This window comes from Podarcis liolepis, assembly GCF_965112155.1.
Source record: "Podarcis liolepis genome assembly, chromosome: 12".
Taxonomy (NCBI): Eukaryota; Metazoa; Chordata; class Lepidosauria; order Squamata; family Lacertidae; genus Podarcis; species Podarcis liolepis.
In genome coordinates, this window is record NC_139563.1 from 9,401,998 (window position 1) to 9,419,639 (window position 17,642).

The 17,642-nt window shown below is 45.8% G+C and overlaps 1 protein-coding gene across 2 annotated transcripts in view; it reads left to right on the forward strand.

Annotated features, from left to right (window-relative positions):
• Positions 1 to 13,586, forward strand: part of LOC310689377 (solute carrier family 22 member 13-like) — a 17,298-nt gene extending 3,712 nt beyond the window's left edge. For both annotated transcript variants that reach the window (XM_083467030.1, XM_083467031.1), the window contains 9 exons: positions 2,553 to 2,656; positions 3,043 to 3,197; positions 4,728 to 4,896; positions 6,244 to 6,364; positions 7,878 to 7,972; positions 9,024 to 9,238; positions 10,608 to 10,716; positions 12,060 to 12,269; positions 13,228 to 13,586. In XM_083467030.1, coding sequence (XP_083323156.1) covers positions 2,553 to 2,656; positions 3,043 to 3,197; positions 4,728 to 4,896; positions 6,244 to 6,364; positions 7,878 to 7,972; positions 9,024 to 9,238; positions 10,608 to 10,716; positions 12,060 to 12,269; positions 13,228 to 13,321 — 1,272 coding nt within the window. In that variant the 3' untranslated portion in view covers positions 13,322 to 13,586. The remainder of the gene's footprint in view (positions 1 to 2,552; positions 2,657 to 3,042; positions 3,198 to 4,727; positions 4,897 to 6,243; positions 6,365 to 7,877; positions 7,973 to 9,023; positions 9,239 to 10,607; positions 10,717 to 12,059; positions 12,270 to 13,227) is intronic.
• Positions 13,587 to 17,642: the final 4,056 nt, after the last annotated feature.

Genomic DNA, 17,642 nt, shown 5'->3' on the forward strand with positions numbered 1-17,642 from the left:
TCAAGCAGTCCAGAGAGAGAGAGAGAGAGAGAGAGAGAGAGAGAGAGAGAGAGAGAGAAAGACGTCATATCGTCATTCCAGAACTTTACAGGAATGGATGTCAATAGTCCATGTTTCTTAAAGACAATTGCTTGTTAATTGTCTAGGTCTCAGTTGATAACTTTTAAAGAAATTAATGGCTTCAGCCTGTATTCCTCAAGTATATTTTGCAGTTGTAGGAATTCTCCCTGCTTCCGGTTTCCCTGGTTTCCATTTTGTGAGGGAAACTCCGCATTAATGAGGCAAAAAAATAACAAGGCTTGAACGTTTAAACTGCTGTATGATCTTTTTTGGCTGGGATACAATTTTTATACTGTGGTAATAAGGATTACCTTTAATAAAGAGATTATGCCAGATCGCACATTTACCAAATGTGAGGCCTTGTAGGTCATGAGGAAGTCCTCTAACCATTTTGACACCTCTGTGAGGTAACGAGAAAGTTTTATTAATTTTTCTCTAATTCCCACGTGAGATAAATTTGGAATATTAGAGGCAGAAATGTCCCGTTTTCAGAGGCTCTCCTAAAAGCTACTAGCAAATGTTAATCTGTTTGTTTATGAAGATAATTCCATGTCACTTTTCATTTTTTCCCCTCCCCCCCCGCAGCATTTTATTTATTTATTAAAGTTCTTATGTTACATTGGTAAACATTATCATATTACATCACAAGGCTTATTATACTATAAATTTCAACATGTATACAAAGTTTATATACTAAAAGGAAAAAAAAGAAAAATGGACAAAAAACTATTCCAAAATCATATATGTACCAACACTTTGGACTTCCTGTCTATCCCGTTGCATATTCCTTTTTTTACAAATGAATGTACTCTTATTATTGTATATTTCTTTCCATTTTATCTAATACATTCCTATATCAATATATATCCTTGGTCTTATTTCTCAACTCAGTCTGTCTCCAACGTCAGTCAAATGCCAGCTTAGATACTGCACCTTTACTGTATTTTTGAACATATATGTTATATCTATCCCGCTTTTCCACAAATTTTTGTTTTGAGTTGCTTCTCAGGCTATTTGTCAACTGTGCCATTTCAGCAAATTCTTGTAGCTTGTTATGCCAATCCGTTATTGTCCATGTCACTTTTCAAGTGAGCCTTGCAAGGCAGTTTATATAGGAATATGCATACATTAGCACTCTGTTAAAAAACAGCCAAAAAAGGGAGACTTTTTAAAAAACTAGAAATCGCCTTCCCTCAGGGAGGAAGATGTTTCAGTTTTCAGATTTGGTGGCAGTTAGGGGAGGGAGAGAACACCTGAGCTGGAACAAGATGGCGGCTCTCCTGTCTCTCTTCTTCACAGGGGACAATTCTTTTTGAGCATTCTGGAATTTCCCCCAAAGAGGGGATTATTATTATTATTATTATTATTATTATTATTATTATTATTATTATCTTGCCCTACTTCCCAAAGGAGCCCAGGATGGCAAATAACAACTCAATAATTTTTTTAAAAGGGGGGAAAAAAACCCCCACACCAAATACCCTCTCAAAGTTGAGAAAAACAATTTCTTTCTTGCCTGGAGCTAACAGGAATGTTTTAAAATTCTGCCTCATGGAAGAAATTCTAAGATTATTTGGTTAAATATGTTAAGATAAATAGAACTACTTGTGAGTATCAGATTGGCCTAGGATATAAATATGTGATAATGTAGAATACTATGGATATAAGTCAAAATGAAAAGAAAGAAAGAGGTTAATTGGACTAAGTAAATTTTATGTGACAGTAGGAAAACTGCTACAATGATTTATATGGCAACTCAGCCAAGGGGATTCGAGGAAGTCACCCAACAATGATAACAAAAGTGGAATTGCTACAGTTAGGATATATGTTTGTTTGTTTTTTAATGTCTTATTTTTATGTTTGTGGATATGTCTGTTATAAATTTGGAAAACTAATACATTTTTTTGGGGGAAAAAAAAAATCTGCCTCAGCACTCAAGTCAAGTCAAGTTTTATTACGGCCGAAGCCAGTGACACTAAACACCACAAGATCAAACAACAAGAAATCAACAACAACCTCAGAAAAGAAAATAGGTTACACAAGGGAACTTCACAGTGTGCCATTCGACAGAAAAGATTTACGCTTCCTAATTGCTGAAGTGCAAAATTTAGCCACCTCATATGATATTGAGCTTGAGGAATCTTCCAGGAGGTATTTTCGAAGAATTTCGGGGGAGGATTCCAAATAATATTGAAGGGGTATAAATTTTGATAGAAGCGGTAATAATGAGGGTGAGGAGAAGGTATTCTTCTAAGTGAGGGGACTTGACCAAGGTGGGGTAAAATTTGAGTCCACCCTTCAGCATAAGGCCCAGGGCGGGTTACAGCAATAAAATGGTATACATTATGAAAGCAAGTGAAACAGTTAATTTTTTTAAAAGAGCAGGCTAATACTATTCAAACAAAACCAGAAACAGTGTAGATTTGTGATATACTGTACACAATGCAGTGTCAGGAGAGGGAAGTACAAGGATTTTTCTTCTTTTTCTTTAGTTCAACTTGGTCTGTGACCGAAATAACTTAAAAGATGTCGCTCAGTCTATTTACATGGCGGGTGGTCTTGTGGGAGCCCTGGTCCTTGGCCCGCTGAGCGACTGGTAAGTATAACTTTGAGATGCCATGGAGAAGCTGAGAGAAAATGGCCACTCCATTTTCAGGAGGCGAAGGGGAGAGACTTTTCTGCAATCCTCATCGGAGGCCCTTCTTCATGTGCCCCTTCATTGAGAAGCCCGGAGGGTGGCAACATGAGAACGGGGCCTTTTCTGTGGTGGCTCCCTGTTTGTGGAAAGCGCTCCCCAGGGAGGCTCACCTGGTTCCTTCATTATATATTTTAAGGTGCAAGGAAAAAACATTCCTCTTGAACCAGGCCGTTCAATAGGCAGAAGTAAGGATATGCCCTCTGCGAGGTAATAATAATAATAATAAATTTAGTAGGCTCCATTTTGCAGATTGACCCATCTTGCATTGCATTTCCCTCCTCCAGGACTGGAAGTCACATGATGATCCTGCTCAGCCTCCTCCTCATGGGCTCTTTTGGTGTTGGGGCAGGATTTTCTCCAAATTTCTACGTCTACATCGCCCTGAGATTCATCGTGGGCGCCGCTTTTGCTGGGATCAGCATCAGCATGTCAGCTTTAAGTGAGACACTTCCGCTTCTCTGGGGAGGTTTAGGCCTTGCGATCAAAAGAATCACACTCCATCTTTGGTATCCTCCAGATGTTTTGCACTAAACACAGTTTTGCTGGTCGGGGGGCAGTGCAAGTTATAGCCCAAAACATCTGTAGGGCATCTGGTTGGGGGCACTGCCTTACTCTATCCAACCTGCACAACTTGCTTTTTATGAATATATTGCCCTCCCCAAATACAGTGGATGCTCTGGTTGTGAATGTGATCCGTGCGGGAGGCATGTTCGCAACCTGCAGCGCTGCGCCTGCGCGGGTCGCAATTCGGCGCTCCTGCGCATGCACAAAGCGTGATTTAGTGGTCCTGCGCATGCGCGAGCTCCAAAACCCGGAAGTAACCCATTCCGGTATTTCCGGGTTCGGCGCGGTGAACAACCTGAAAACACGCAACCTGAAGCGTCCGTAACCCAAAATATGACTGTAGATATATTTTCTCTCAAGGTAACATTGCTTAAAGGTGAATGTTGAGGTACAGTGCCGGATTTATGTATAAGGTAAACAAGCTATAGCTTAGGGCCCCACTCTCTTGGGAGCCCCCAAAAAATTTAAAGGAAAAAAACCTGGATGTACAAAATATAAGATAAAAAACAAATAAAATAAGACCTACATACAGCAACAGTGTTTTGTGTTGTGTAGGCTCCTATGATGTAAGTCATGGGCCCCGCCTGCTAGCCTGCTCCCTAAAATATCACTGGTTTGCTCATTTCTATATATAGGGTGCCTACATTCTGCATGTGCAAATGGCTTTAGATACCTGTTAGGTTCATAAATTACCATATAGCATATATTCAACACAAAAAACAGCTACAATTTGTTGTTGACAAAGGACAGCTGGACATATAAAGGGCCCCATTACCTTCAGTAGCTTAGGGCCTCCTCAAGCCTAAATCTGGCCCTGTTGAGGTACAGTGTCATTGTTCTGTACAGAAGCATCCCAACCATGAAATGAGATGCAGAGACGGCCCACTTGTTTGAGACACTTTAGGAGCCAATTTGCAAGGGGACTGAGGTAGGGTAAAGACTGTTTGGGGGACAGATGGAACCTAGTGTGCCTGGTGGGTGGAAAGCACAGCACCTGCCTAGTTAAGGAAAGAGCCAGGCTGTGCCAGGCACGTCAGGTGAACTCTGATGGACATGATTTGTGTGTTTGTGTAAATGTGTGTCTCAAACTGGGGACCCAATCCAAATAATCAGTAACTGCTGCAAGCGTTCCAGCCTCCTCCTTGACATCATCACATTAATCCACCGTTATTTAATAACAACAACAACAACAACAACAACAACAACAATAATAATAATTTATTATTTATACCCCACCCATTTGGCTGGGTTTCCCCAGCCACTCTGGGTGGCTTCCAACAAAACACTAAAATACAATAACCTAATAATAAAGCCGGGCGGTTAAATGATTTTATTTTTTTTAATGTGAGTGCTTGACAATGGCAAGGTCTTTTCCTGATACTGATTGTAACTTGAACCCTTTTAGCTTCGGAGTGGGTTGGGCCTTCCTATCGCCCGCTTGCGATGATCATCAGCTACTGCTTCCAAGGCGTTGGGCAGATGGCTTTGGCTGGTTTGGCATACTCGGTCCGTGACTGGAGGAACTACCAGTTTGCTGGCTCGGCTCCAGCGTTCGCCCTCTTTTTTTATATATGGTGAGTGTGCACAAGAACCAGAAATGAGCATAATGGGGCTGTGTGTAAAACAATACAGCATACTGTATATCATTAAGAGTAACAGTAGCATAGGCTCATAACCACCCTGTGTTTTAAGATCTGTCATATTTTATGATCTGCCAGGGACCAAGATAAAGCTCTATTTAGCTTGGGACAAAAATACTTGAAGGAGTACCTCTCACCCAAACTGCCCCTGAGTTAAGATCTGAGAGAAAAGATATGAATGCCTGTGGACCCACTAGTGTGGGTGATCAACAAAACAATTGGCTGGATGCTTATATTCAAAACATGGGGCTTTGTACACTCTCCTGCAGGGAGAGAGCAGCAGCAGCAGCAGCAGCAGCAGCAGCAGAGACTGAACTCGCATTAGGAATATAGGTTGTTATGCCGTTTTTTATGCCTTTCAGCTGTACACAACAGTTGACCTCTTCCTACCCCTCTTGCAATGAGCAGATCACACACTGTTAAGTAAGTTTTAAAAAATTTACTTACAGATTCAAGGTCTCAGTCGTGCGTTGTTCCATACAGCAGCAAGGATAATACAGGCAAAATGCTCTTAGGTAGAAAATACAGAATATAGTTCCAAACACATGCTGTAAGATTGGGAGCAAGCTTCCACACATATCCTCCTTCATTGGTTATATGATGCAGAGGCATCACTTCCTCTTTGGACTGAGACCTGAGTCTGTCTAGGAATACAACTCTATGGTCCTTAACCCCTTCATGTACTAACTAGCAGTTAGGGTTGACTGTGATCTCCCACAGGTTTATTGCGGGAATGCCTTTTGGTTGTACTGCAGCTGAATGAGAACTGTTGTGCCCAGGAGACTAGTTCATTAGGGCGCATGGGGCACATCCCCAGCAATCTCAATCTGCCCTCAGATGGCTCCCACCTAAGGCCTTTTTACTTACAAAAAAGTAAGACACTGCCTGCCAGCTTCTTAGTCTCAGCGTTATCCCTTGTATAACTCAGCAAGGAGGAGAATGAGGATACAGGGCTCACCCAGATTTGCCCTTGCCCTGCTGTTTCCCCCCTGGGAAACTCTATTTTTTACCACTGAATCAAAGCAAACATCAAGGGACTTTTCTCCTGATTGACATTTGCTCCGATTTATTCCTAAAGAGTGGATTTTCCATGGGGAAATAGCGGGACAAGGGCAAAGCTGCCTGGAAGGCATGGGACAAACAGGAAGCAGCAGACAAGCAGAAGTGTGGAGAAGCCCACAACTAGAATTAGTTGGCCCTGCCCTGCCATTAGCTCTTGCTCCACCTACTGTTGGTTTCATTGACTCCCACCCATGCTTCACAAACTCTTGTCTTTTTCAGGGTTCTTCCCAAGTCTGCGCGATGGCTCCTGACAAAAGGGAAGGTCGAGGAAGCCAAAAAGGTGCTTCGAAAGGCTGCTTCCGTTAACAAACGAACCGTCTCAGAAGAACTACTCAACCAGGTAGCAAAGCCTGGGATTTCTATTGCTCCTTTTCTGGAAATGTCTGGGGAGGATATTGAGGGAAAGCGGCATAGAAACACAATAAAGGTAAAGGGGTAAAGGGACCCCTGACCATTATGTCCAGTCGTGGCTGACTCTGGGGTTGCGGCGCTCATCTCGCTTTATTGGCCGAGGGAGCCGGCGTACAGCTTCCGGGTCATGTGGCCAGCATGACTAAGCCGCTTCTGGCGAACCAGAGCAGCGCACAGAAACGCTGTTTACCTTCCCACCAGAGCAGTACCTATTTATCTACTTGCACTTTGACGTGCTTTTGAACTGCTAGGTTGGCAGGAGCAGGGACCGAGCAATGGGAGCTCACCCCGTCATGGGAATTCGAACGGCCGACCTTCTGATTGGCAAGTCCTAGGCTCTGTGGTTTAACCCACAGCGCCACCCGCGTCCCCAGAAACACAATAGATCATATCAATCCAATCCTCTAGTCTCTCATGCTGCATTAGAAATTTTTTTTTAATCTGTTGCATATCCACCTCAAGCATTCCTTATTAAGCTGTTAGCCTGTCCCTCCAAACTCATTTTGTTTTATTTACAACAAAATGTATATCCATTCCCACCCTTCCTCCAAGGAGGTAAGGAGGACAGCTTACACCATGTGTGAAACATTCTCCAGATGTTGTGCAACTGCAGCTCCCATCACCCTCAGTGAGCATAACCAAGGCTGGGGAATCCCATAAGTTACAGTTCAAAAACACCTGGAGGACCACAGGTCCCCTACATTTGGCTTACATCGTTCCCCATTCCCTGCTTTAGCCTCCTTATAGGCCTGTGAGATTTGGGCAGGGGGAGAGATGAGTCGAAGTACACCCAGTGAGTTTTGTGGCTGAGTGGAATCTCTCCAGTCTTAGTTCAACTTGCTAACCCACCTGGCACCCTGGCTGTTTGGAACTAAAACTCACATCAGGCCAAGCCAGCACAGCTGCCCTGGCAGATGGGTCTGATGGGAGTTGTAGTTCAAAGCCACTGGAGGGCACCAGGTTGGGGGAAACTGTCTGTCAGGGAACTGACATTGGAGCTAGAGGCGGAGGGAAGGCTCTCAAATGATGCTGGAGAAGGGCCCAGCAGGGAGAGAGGCAGCTCCGTAGATGGGGAAGCAAATCAGCGCAACACCAGGGATATAGAGGGGCTGATGGGGGAATCGGCGAGAGGGCTCCAGGACTCTTCACCGGACACCAGTGGGGAGAGCACGGGTCCTCCGCTACCCACGCCCACCCTGCGCAGAAGACTTCCGTGCAGAGAGAGTAGGAGGAGACTGGGTGTCAAACAACTTTTATGTTGGAAAAGATTTAAGAAACGCCCACTGACAGATTCTGCTAGCGACTGAGGCAGCCACGAATTGAAGGGCTGTCCAGACAGAGCAACATAGCCAGGAGAGGCAGCAACTTACGCACGAGCAACCCCATACCCATTACACTGTCCTTTGATGTTCTGTGTCTCTCTTGTCTTGCACATTTTGAAGCTGGCTCCAGAAGAGAAGGTGAAATCTGGGAATATTCTGGATCTTTGCAAGAATCCGCGTCTAAGGATTTTGACTTTAATCATGGTCGTAGTCTGGTAAGAATTCTGAAGTACATTAATTCAGCAACCAATATATAATATGCAAGTGGCTTCAGTTTTGTGTGTGTTGTTTAAACTTCCTTGTTATTGTTTCTTCATGTATAAAATGAGCACAACCAGCAACTTACGGCTAAACCTTTGTATGGTCCAAGGCAGGACTTTTCTCTTACCCTTGGTTGCTACACTGAGAATTAATTTTTATTAATTAAAATATTTTAATGTCACACTTCCAGGGTGGCTGACAATGAAAGCATAGCACACACGCTGCAAATATCAAGAATTGTCAAATAAACAAAAGAGCGGTAAGCAGCAAGGAAAACACAAAAATCAGTGGGATGGGTGGAATGAAAACCATACCCACTTGTCAAACAAAGGTCTTTGCCAGGTGCCAAAACGACATCAGAGTTGCTGATGTGCAGGCCTGCTTCTGGAGTGCGTGTTCTGCAAATACGATGCCTCTGATGTGATCCTTTTTCAAGTCACCATCTTTGGATGCTGGTGGTTCAGGAAGAAGCACCTTGGCAAATGACTGCAAGGTTCAGGCAGGGCTGTCTGACAGAATGCAGCCATTGAGATCTACATCTAGGTAGCTGCACACACAGCTACCGGTCAAATAGAACAAAGGAATGTTTGGGGCAATGGGCAAAATGCTTTTGCTGTGCCCCAGATGGATAGTTTTTAGGCTGTTTTTATCCTTCTTCATGACACACATTGACACCACCTGTTTTGCTGTTGTTTCGCTATAGTTTCCAAGAGGCAGCTGTGTTAGTCCGAGGCAGCGAAAAAGAGAAGAGTTGGTTTCTTCAGAGACTTCAAACGCTGCCTATAAAGTTTCACAGTCATGAGGACTAGGATTTAAAATGATGATTTAGACTCTGAGGAAGCTGAATTCTGCGTTCAGTTCTAGGGCATTGTAGAACTGTATCACGTGCAGCACCCTGGTTCTAACCAGCACTGAAGTTTAGTGGTGGGCTTGTGTGAGCCGGGAATTAAAATGAACAATAGCAATAAATGCAGAATGAACAGTAATTTCTTGCTTGGTTCCCAGGTTTGCAGACAGTCTTGTGTATTATGGAGTGAGCCACCAGGTTGGGGATTTTGGCTTGGACATCTACATGACCCAGCTTGTGTTTGGAGCTGTGGAAATACCATCTCGAGCCTCCTGTATCTTCCTCCTCCAGTGGATGGGGAGGAAGAAATGCCAGGCCGCTTGGCTTTTCCTAGGCGGAGTCATGTGCTTGATCATCCCTGCTATTCCAACAGGTAAAAAAGCCACTTGAGGGAGAAAACCTGGAAGGCAAACTGCAAGGCAGGCAAGGGGAACCTGCAGCCCTCTAGATGTTGCTGAATTTCAATTCCAATCATCCCTGAGCATTGGCCACCTTGGCTGGGGGATGATGGGAGTTGAGGTTCAACATCTGGCGGGCCAAAGGTTCCCCATCCCTAATGTAAGAAGTGACCCACAGGCCCCTGGCTATACAGAGCTGCTTCAGAAGGACACAGATGTGCCTGTATATTCTCAGAACTTGTCTTGTGTTTGTGCAGAGTGTTCCCCCTTTTGTCTCTTTCTTCATAGACAGGACACAACAGGCAAGCACGGTTGGAGTTAAAGGCAGCTATAAGGCCTGAGCCCTGGGTCTTTTGCACTGGGGACCTGATCTTTTGCCCCTTGCTGCTTTTTTGAACCATTTTTTAATAATAAGGGGGAAAAACATGTTCCTTTCCCCGTTTCTGTCCTCCCACTTCCTCCTTTCCACTGAGATCCTCAAGGGACTAAGTTCTGAGAAACAAACAGGCCACAGGTTTGCATAGTTACATTAGCCAGTATATAGGTATGCTTGCAAATCTAGAAGCAGTTACTAAAATTTAAATAGAAACCCATTCCCTCCAACATTTCTCCAATGAGAATAGGAACATCCAGTGCCTTTTTTTTCTTAAAAAAAATGTTCAGGGGTACTCTCATTTCCCTACTCATATTGAAATACTGTCCCTCAATGAGGCCAAAGTTAGATTCACAAAATATTTAGGGGTGCATCCCCTTGCGTGCCCCGAGAAGAAAAGCACTGGGAACGTTCCATGGAAAAGCATGACATTCTGGGATCAAAACAGAAACTGCGACGGCTTCTGTAAATCTGGGACTGTCCCTGGAAAATAGCGACATTTGGAGGGTCTGGAAATCTTAACAGGGGAAGACTGTGAGAAAGTGGCCTGATATGTGGACTATATACAGAAATAAAAATAAATAAAAGTAAATGATAGTTTAGTATTATGTGGTGACACAGCAATCTCTAGCCCAGTATTAGCGACTGATGGCATCTCTCTAGGTCACAGAAGAGGCTCTTCTGCATCACTTCCCACACCACTAGATTCTCCAAAATGGAGAAATTGAACCTGAGAGCTTCTGCAACCAAAGCAAGTGCTCTAATACTGCCAGTCTTCTCCCCAAATGAGCCCCAGAAACCATTCTAGCTACCCATAGATTTGTGGTGACAATATTTCCGGATTTCTGTAGGACCACAGGTAACATTTCAGAACCGGATTAGGCATTTTGCTAGGCCTGTGGTCTTTCAACAATGCCTTACCTTGGTTTTTTGTGGTCTAGTTTCTAACCTCCCTGCCTGTCTTTGCCCAGACTTCCCTGTGATTGTGACGGTGCTGGCTGTTATTGGCAAGTCTGCGTTGGCTGCCTCCTTTTCAACCACCTATGTGTTTTCTGCTGAAATCTTTCCCACAGTTATCAGGTGAGGATATCTTGGGTATAGGCGCTTAGAAAATGAATTTCAACTTTCAGCTTTACCTGGGCAGTTTTGCCCACAGGCATAATGACAACAAAGGGGGCTTTAAATCTTGCATGAGAACTATCTTTTATTCTATGTAACAAAGAATTCTAGTAGATTTGACTGTGCTTTTACTGTATATGTAGTGGTTCTTGGTGTTTTTGGATGATGCCCATGGCCTTTTGGCTTGTGCAATAAAGTTTATGAAAATGGTATCATTTAACTGGAGGTATACGCAAAAGATTCAAGTGCCTGAACTTTGAGGTCTTCAGTGTACAAAGCATATTCTGAAAATTCTGAGATATGAATCCTTCACATATTGTGCTATAAATAAGTGCAGGACATTGACAGTATATCTTGTCAATTTTGTGTTGGACCTGACCACAATGCTCTTCCGAAGCAAAATAAAGGGGAGCATTGTGTTGTGCCCAGGGACGCGGACTTATAAAAAATATTGGGGGGGCCCGGGAAAGCTCATGAATAATAAATAAGCTCATGAATATGCAAATAAAGTGGCGCCGCCTCCTCGTGAGTGAATAGGGGAGAGTGTGCTGCGCCTATTAATCAGCTCCGAAGGAAATTGGGTGGAGCTTTTGCTTGGGAGGGAGGGCAGGAGGCATGCAGCCCGACCCTGTGCATTTTGGGCTGGGGGAGGGGCGGCGATGGCGCTCTGCTGGAGGGGCGCCGGAGATTATTGGGGGGGCAGAGCCCCCCCAAACGAATTTTTGAGGGGGCTCGGGCCCCCTCAAGCCCCATGGAGTCGGCGCCTATGGTTGTGCCCCAAGATATGCCCTCAGGTTAGGGGGCTCAGCCCAAGGAAGGTAAACCCTTTTACCAGATTGCTTGCCAAAGAGAGCAGTTAGCAATGAAATGAATGAGCCCAATTTTAGACATGTTCATTGATTTCAGTGAGTCTTGTTCTGAGTAAAGCATAGCTGAACACCATCCAATGTACACAGCTACATATATTCATGAAAACAACATATTTTAAATGCATTGCGTTTGGCAAAACTGATTGCAAAGATGGGTGCAATAGGCAAAATAGCATACTTCTAATGTGTGTGATAGTGCACTAAAGTGACGAAATCATAAACTGCTGCAGAAATGTGGTGAACTGCATTTAAGACTGAAAAACCCCCGAGAACATTAGAGATACCAAAACCGAGATATTTGTCCTTTCCTTCCTGTTGTGTAATTGTTTACTGCATGGTGTGGCTGATTTGCTTCTGGAAACTTGCCCCTGGCAGGGCACATCTGTCTGTGCCTCCTCTCAGGCATCGCTCTCTGTGTTTTGCTACTTCCACCAGGCAAAGCAGTTTAGGCTTGTGCTCCATGGTTGGCAGAGTAGGGGGCATCCTTGCCCCACTGGTTGTTCTCCTGAGCAAATACCACCCTGCTATTCCCATGGTGATACTTGGAGGCACAGCTCTGTTTGCGGGGATCCTCTGCTTTTTTCTTCCTGAGACACAGAACCAGGATCTTCAGGACGACATCAGAGACTCCCCAGCAAGCCAGAGGTGAGTTGCATGGAATTCTAGAAATATAGTAAGCATATAAGTTCACATTTTGTACATTGCATGCCCTCAAGCTGCTCCATTCTGCCCCCACCCCATTGTGTTAAGTCCTGGTAAAACACTGCCCCTCTTTTGGGGAGAAGTAAGTCCACTGAGGACTATGGGCTTTTCTCCAGAATATAAAGGTTTAACTACATATGACAACATTAATGATGAATGAGTTTTATGTTTTGAAAAATTTAGCACCAGGTTCCTGCCATGGTTGTTGCTGGGATTGCAGCTTAAGCTTCTCTTCCCAAGCCACAATCTTTGTGAAATTTGCCCCTCCACTGAAAGCAAATTAGCTTTCAGAAAATGCTAGGGTGGCTTAAGTTAGCAATAGTGTTCAGGAGTTTGGGGGTAGGGAAGATTTGGTTGTCATAGAGGGGGAAATTTAATGGAGACAGAGGAGAAAAAGCATTCCTCACTCCATGCACTCTGATCTTGATAACAATCCCCTTCTGTGTCTCATACTTAGTTTAAAAACACACACAAATGTGATTGCTAATTGTGGGGAGACCAGTTTCATGTAACCAACATGCTTAAGTCTAGTTAATGTGTGAAGGTGTTAACACCATAGAGTAAGCTGTCCTGCCAGGCTTAGCTATGCCATCCCCTCCAACATCCTGCTGATCAAAATTGGGATGCTTATCTTTTTGGTCTTGATCCAGAGCAGAAAACGAGTGCCTTTTGGTCTGGCGCTCTAGCACGAGACTGCTAATTTGTGCAAAAGCACAGGGCCAAAAAAACAGGACATTTTGGGTTCCAATCAGAAGCCAGGATGGTTTCTGCTCACCCCCTGTAACCACAGATGGATGACAGCTTGGAAGTCTCCAAGGAAGAGATGACAGTGGTGATGATGAGGCTAGTGGGCGATAGAGGGCTACTTTATGTCATGTTTATTTATATTCCCTTTCATTAGGTCCAACAAGGCTGTCAACGGTAGCTTTGAAAATGGACCTGTGCAGACAGAAGATGGCCAACTGAAAGAAGCCGCCATCACTACACGCTTCTAGCAGAAATAACACTTGGATCCAAAGGACATTTAGCGAAGATTTCAGGGATGAGTGAATTGGTCGTTTTGATTTCTCCCCGTTTCTCATCTCTCGAAACTCTAGTTCTTCACATTCCCTCACCGGTTTCTTCAGTCCTCGTGAAGATTTACCAGCACTTTAGTGCGAATTTCTCCTAATGCGCACATTTTTGTACACACCTTTCTCTGATACAATGCATTTTGGTATGTTGTTTTCACTAATATATGCATTTCTTTCCACACTTCAATATATGCATGTTCAATCTCCGCTTGGCTGGAGAGCAGCATTTCAATATTTGGGGAAGTGCGAGTTCCAAAGGACAGCATATTGTTTCAAAAAGAGCAAACTCTGCTGGTTTGTCTTTCAGTGCAGACTGAATTGCATTCCTCTGCTCACATTAGAGCACTCAGTTCAACTCCCTAAATAACCTCAGTGGTGGAGGAAAACATGCCCTTTTTTTTCATGCTCAGGGTTCCAGGTCCAATCACCAGGTTCTCCTATTAGGAAGCTCTCTGGATGAGGCATGTTCTGTGTGTGCACCAAGTCACCAATTCGAAACTCTGGAGAGATGTGATTAGACATTAATGGGTTCATGGATGAGCCCATGAAGCAGCAATAAGGCAGCTTTGTGTGCTCATAAGACACAAACGTGGCATCAGCAATATGGATTTGCTGACCCAGGTGCAGTGAAGCCGCGGGAAGTTGGGGCTAAGGCATGGTGAAGCTGCAAGCATTTGGCGATAAAAAGGGCTACAACTTTCTTTATTACAGGTGTCAGCAGGTTTCGGCGCAGGCGTTGGGTGTGTGTTCAGCAGCTGCTGGTTCACCAAGATGAAGAATTGCCCCATGGCATACATCAAATTAGGGATGCAGGTGGCGCTGTGGGTTAAAGCACAGAGCCTAGGATTTGCTGATCAGAAGGTTGGTGGTTCGAATCCCCATGACAGGGTGAGCTCCCATTGCTCGGTCCCTGCTCCTGCCAACCTAGCAGTTCGAAAGCACGCCGAAGTGCAAGTAGATAAATAGGTACTGCTCCGGCGGGAAGGTAAACGGTGTTTCCATGTGCTGCTCTGGTTCGCCAGAAGCGGCTTAGTCATGCTGGCCACATGACCCGGAAGCTCCCTCGGCCAATAAAGCGAGATGAGAACGGCAACCCCAGAGTCGGTCATGACTGGACCTAATGGTCAGGGGTCCCTTTACCTTTACCTATACATCAAATTGGGGTGACTCTCTGTGAGCACCATCTTGGCCCACCAGCCCCTGTCTGGGCATTCAGACAGAAGCATCTCCCCTGGATCTCCTTAACAGCATAGCATAGTTTTCAACCTTTTTGAATCCATATCTCCCTTGACCACCTGCATTCTTTCTGCAGCAGCCTTGTGAGGCTCCGGTGCCCAGTTATGTCACCGCTTGCCTGCAGAGCTAGCAGCCTCTTACCCTTTTTTGAACACCTTCCCTCAGCCTCCTCTCCTCTCCCTTTCCTTGGGATTCCTTTGGGCAGCTGCTCCTGCCTCCCCTAGTCTCTAAGCTGCCCCTCACTTGCCCCAGAGAGAGGTGTCTCCTCACATTGCCCCACAGGGGCCTGGAAAGAGGATGTCCCCAGCCTTAGTGGCCCAACAGAGACTGGCGAAACATGAGGCCAGCACTTTACCATGGGAGGCAGCAGTGGGTGCAGCTGGGTCTGCTTAGCAGAAAGGTCCCCCTTCAGCCCCAGGTACTCAGCTCCCAGGCAAGCATTGCACACAGCAAGCACAAGAAAGGTCAGTGCAAGAAAGGCCTGCCCAGACTCCCATTTGTCTGTCCATTCCCAACAGCAAGGGCTGGTTGCTTGCTTACTCACCCACTTGCTTGCTTGCTCCAAGGCTGCCTCAACTACTGGCAACCAGCCCCCCCCCCCAGCCAGCCCCAGAGGCACCATTCGCCTTGGGAGCTTGTATCCAGGGCTGCTGCAACAAACAGCTGTGCAAGCCTTTGGGAGGCAGAGATGCAGGAGGACATCAGAGGAGAGAGGGAAGGAAAGAGGGACAGAGGCCCGTGTTGCCCGTAGCACCCCTGACCATCATTCAAGGCACCTCTGGTAGCCATGGCTGAAAACCACTGGCATAGCTGATTCCTTGGACTGGCGTGGGGCTCCCAACACCCCCGTTGACTAAGGATCCAACCCAATGCCTTATCTGCCATCAAGTTGTGACAATTGCTATGAGGTGGCCAAACCCCAAGACAGGCCCAATATCATGTGAAGGCAAATTCCTCCCTGGCCCTGAATATGGAGACTGAAAATTTCCACAGCAAGCTCTCACACAGGGTTGTCTGCCAGCCAACCTGCAGCGTAACACTTGGGGTGGGAGGGCTGGGAAATCCGGCACTAGCTAAGGCAGAGAGCAAGGTGCAGCTGGCTTTTATTAAAGGCAGGTTTAGGGGAGTGCGACCGGTTTGCCCGCACTGGGCACTGAGCCAAGAGGGCACCACAACAGTGACTTAGAACAGAGAGGTGGCGCCAGTGTTTGGCATTGCATAGGGCGTGCTGAAACGTGAAAGCCTAAAGTTCACCGCTGCTTATATAGCCAGGGAGCAGACCAGAGGGAAGAAGTTTCCCCTCTGGTCTTCTCCAAGAGCTATGCCTGCGCTGGTGCCAGAGCTTTTCCTGGCACCATCGTGGCTGTGCTGGGCTGCAACCGCCATGAGGTAAGCGGTCTTTTTCTTTTTGCCACATCAGCTTCCCATGCGATAAAGCCTTTGGCACCTATATCCCCCAGGTTCATATTCCTACCCATGGCTCAGAATTTAATGCATAACTTGCTAGGAGTGGACTTTATAAACTCAGGAGTCCAGAAGGGCAATCAGCTGCTGATGGGCTTTCTGCCAGGAGAGGCGATTTAAGAAGAAAATAACCATTCCATCCACCATCGTGTTGATTTTACTGTGAAGGGGTTAGCTGCCGATCATAAGAGTGTTATCTTAATGGTATGTGACTTCAGCCTGGCAAGCAGGAATTTAGCAGGGGAAGATTCTCCCATCTCTTCTCTCTATTCTGTACCAGGCGTCTGTTAAAGGCAGAGGAGCAGGGCCAGTAAAAGAAGGTGGCAGTCTTTGGTGACAGTCGTTTCAAATAAAACCAAGCAACTATGATACTCAGAATGCATCTGGATGTTCTAGGGGGTGATGAAGTGAGCAGCAGTGTGGATCCCACATAATGGGAAAGTTAATGCAAGATGGGTTCCCAGGTTAAAATGGGTGGTTCTGATTTAGATTTCACTCCTTTGGAGCCACATCTAAGGGTCTTTCAGAATAAGACCTCCTGAGTTCACCTCCTTCCACATTCTGTTCCAAACAGTAGCCAAGATGGCAGACACCTAATGGGAGACATTGCGCCAAATTCTGAAATCTGGACACATCCCCGTGTAAGGATAGGCGTTTTCTATCTTTGAGAGTCATCTTAAAGTAAACAAGAGCAGTTGAATTTTGAAGGATTCGGTTTCGTCTGACTCATCAGCTTTCCTTAAAATTTATGGAATAGCATTTCATGTTGATAAAATAGAGAGTGCAACCTGTTCTTTTGGGGTAATCTGTAATGATTGATTCCTTTTAAAAATACAGTCTCTCTTTCTAGAGAGGAAAGAGAGGCAGCGGGTGCATTCAGACGTGGGGGTTATTTCATTCGTTTCCCTGGCCGTAATGCTCGATTTCTAACCATAGCTGTCAACTTACAGATTTGAAAATAAGGGACCAGCAGCCTCAAAAATAAGGGATCAGCAGCCCAAAAAAAGGGATTTTGCTTAGCTTATGAGTTCCATCGGCCTTTCCTCACCCGCGAGGGAGGGAGGGAGACTCTTGCCCATGCCGCCCACGAGCCTGGCATGAGGCGGTTGCGGCGCCACGGCGGCCGCTGAAGCGCTACCCTTCTGCATCCCTCCCCATCCCCTCCTCTTCCTCTTCCCTCAGGCCACCTCAGCCACTGCCGCTGCCATTGCCGCCACCGCCTCTGGCTTCCCCTGGCAGCGCGGCAGTGCCTGCCTGCCCGCCCGCCGCCACCCGTCCCCTCATGACGCGCCCCTGAGGGGGAAAAGGGGTAGACGCGGTAGCTCGTGCACGCACTCTCTCTCGCTCTCTCAAGGCAGAGGACCCCGAGCTGCTGCTTCCCTCCCGAGCTGGGCAAGCATGAAACCTAGGAAATTTAAGGGACATCAACAATCCGGGACAGCAGCAGGACACGGTGCTGGGATAAGGGAGTTTCCTGCCAAATAAGGGACGGTTGACAGCTATGTTTCTAACTTACTTTTTACACTGCATTAAAGGTAAAGGT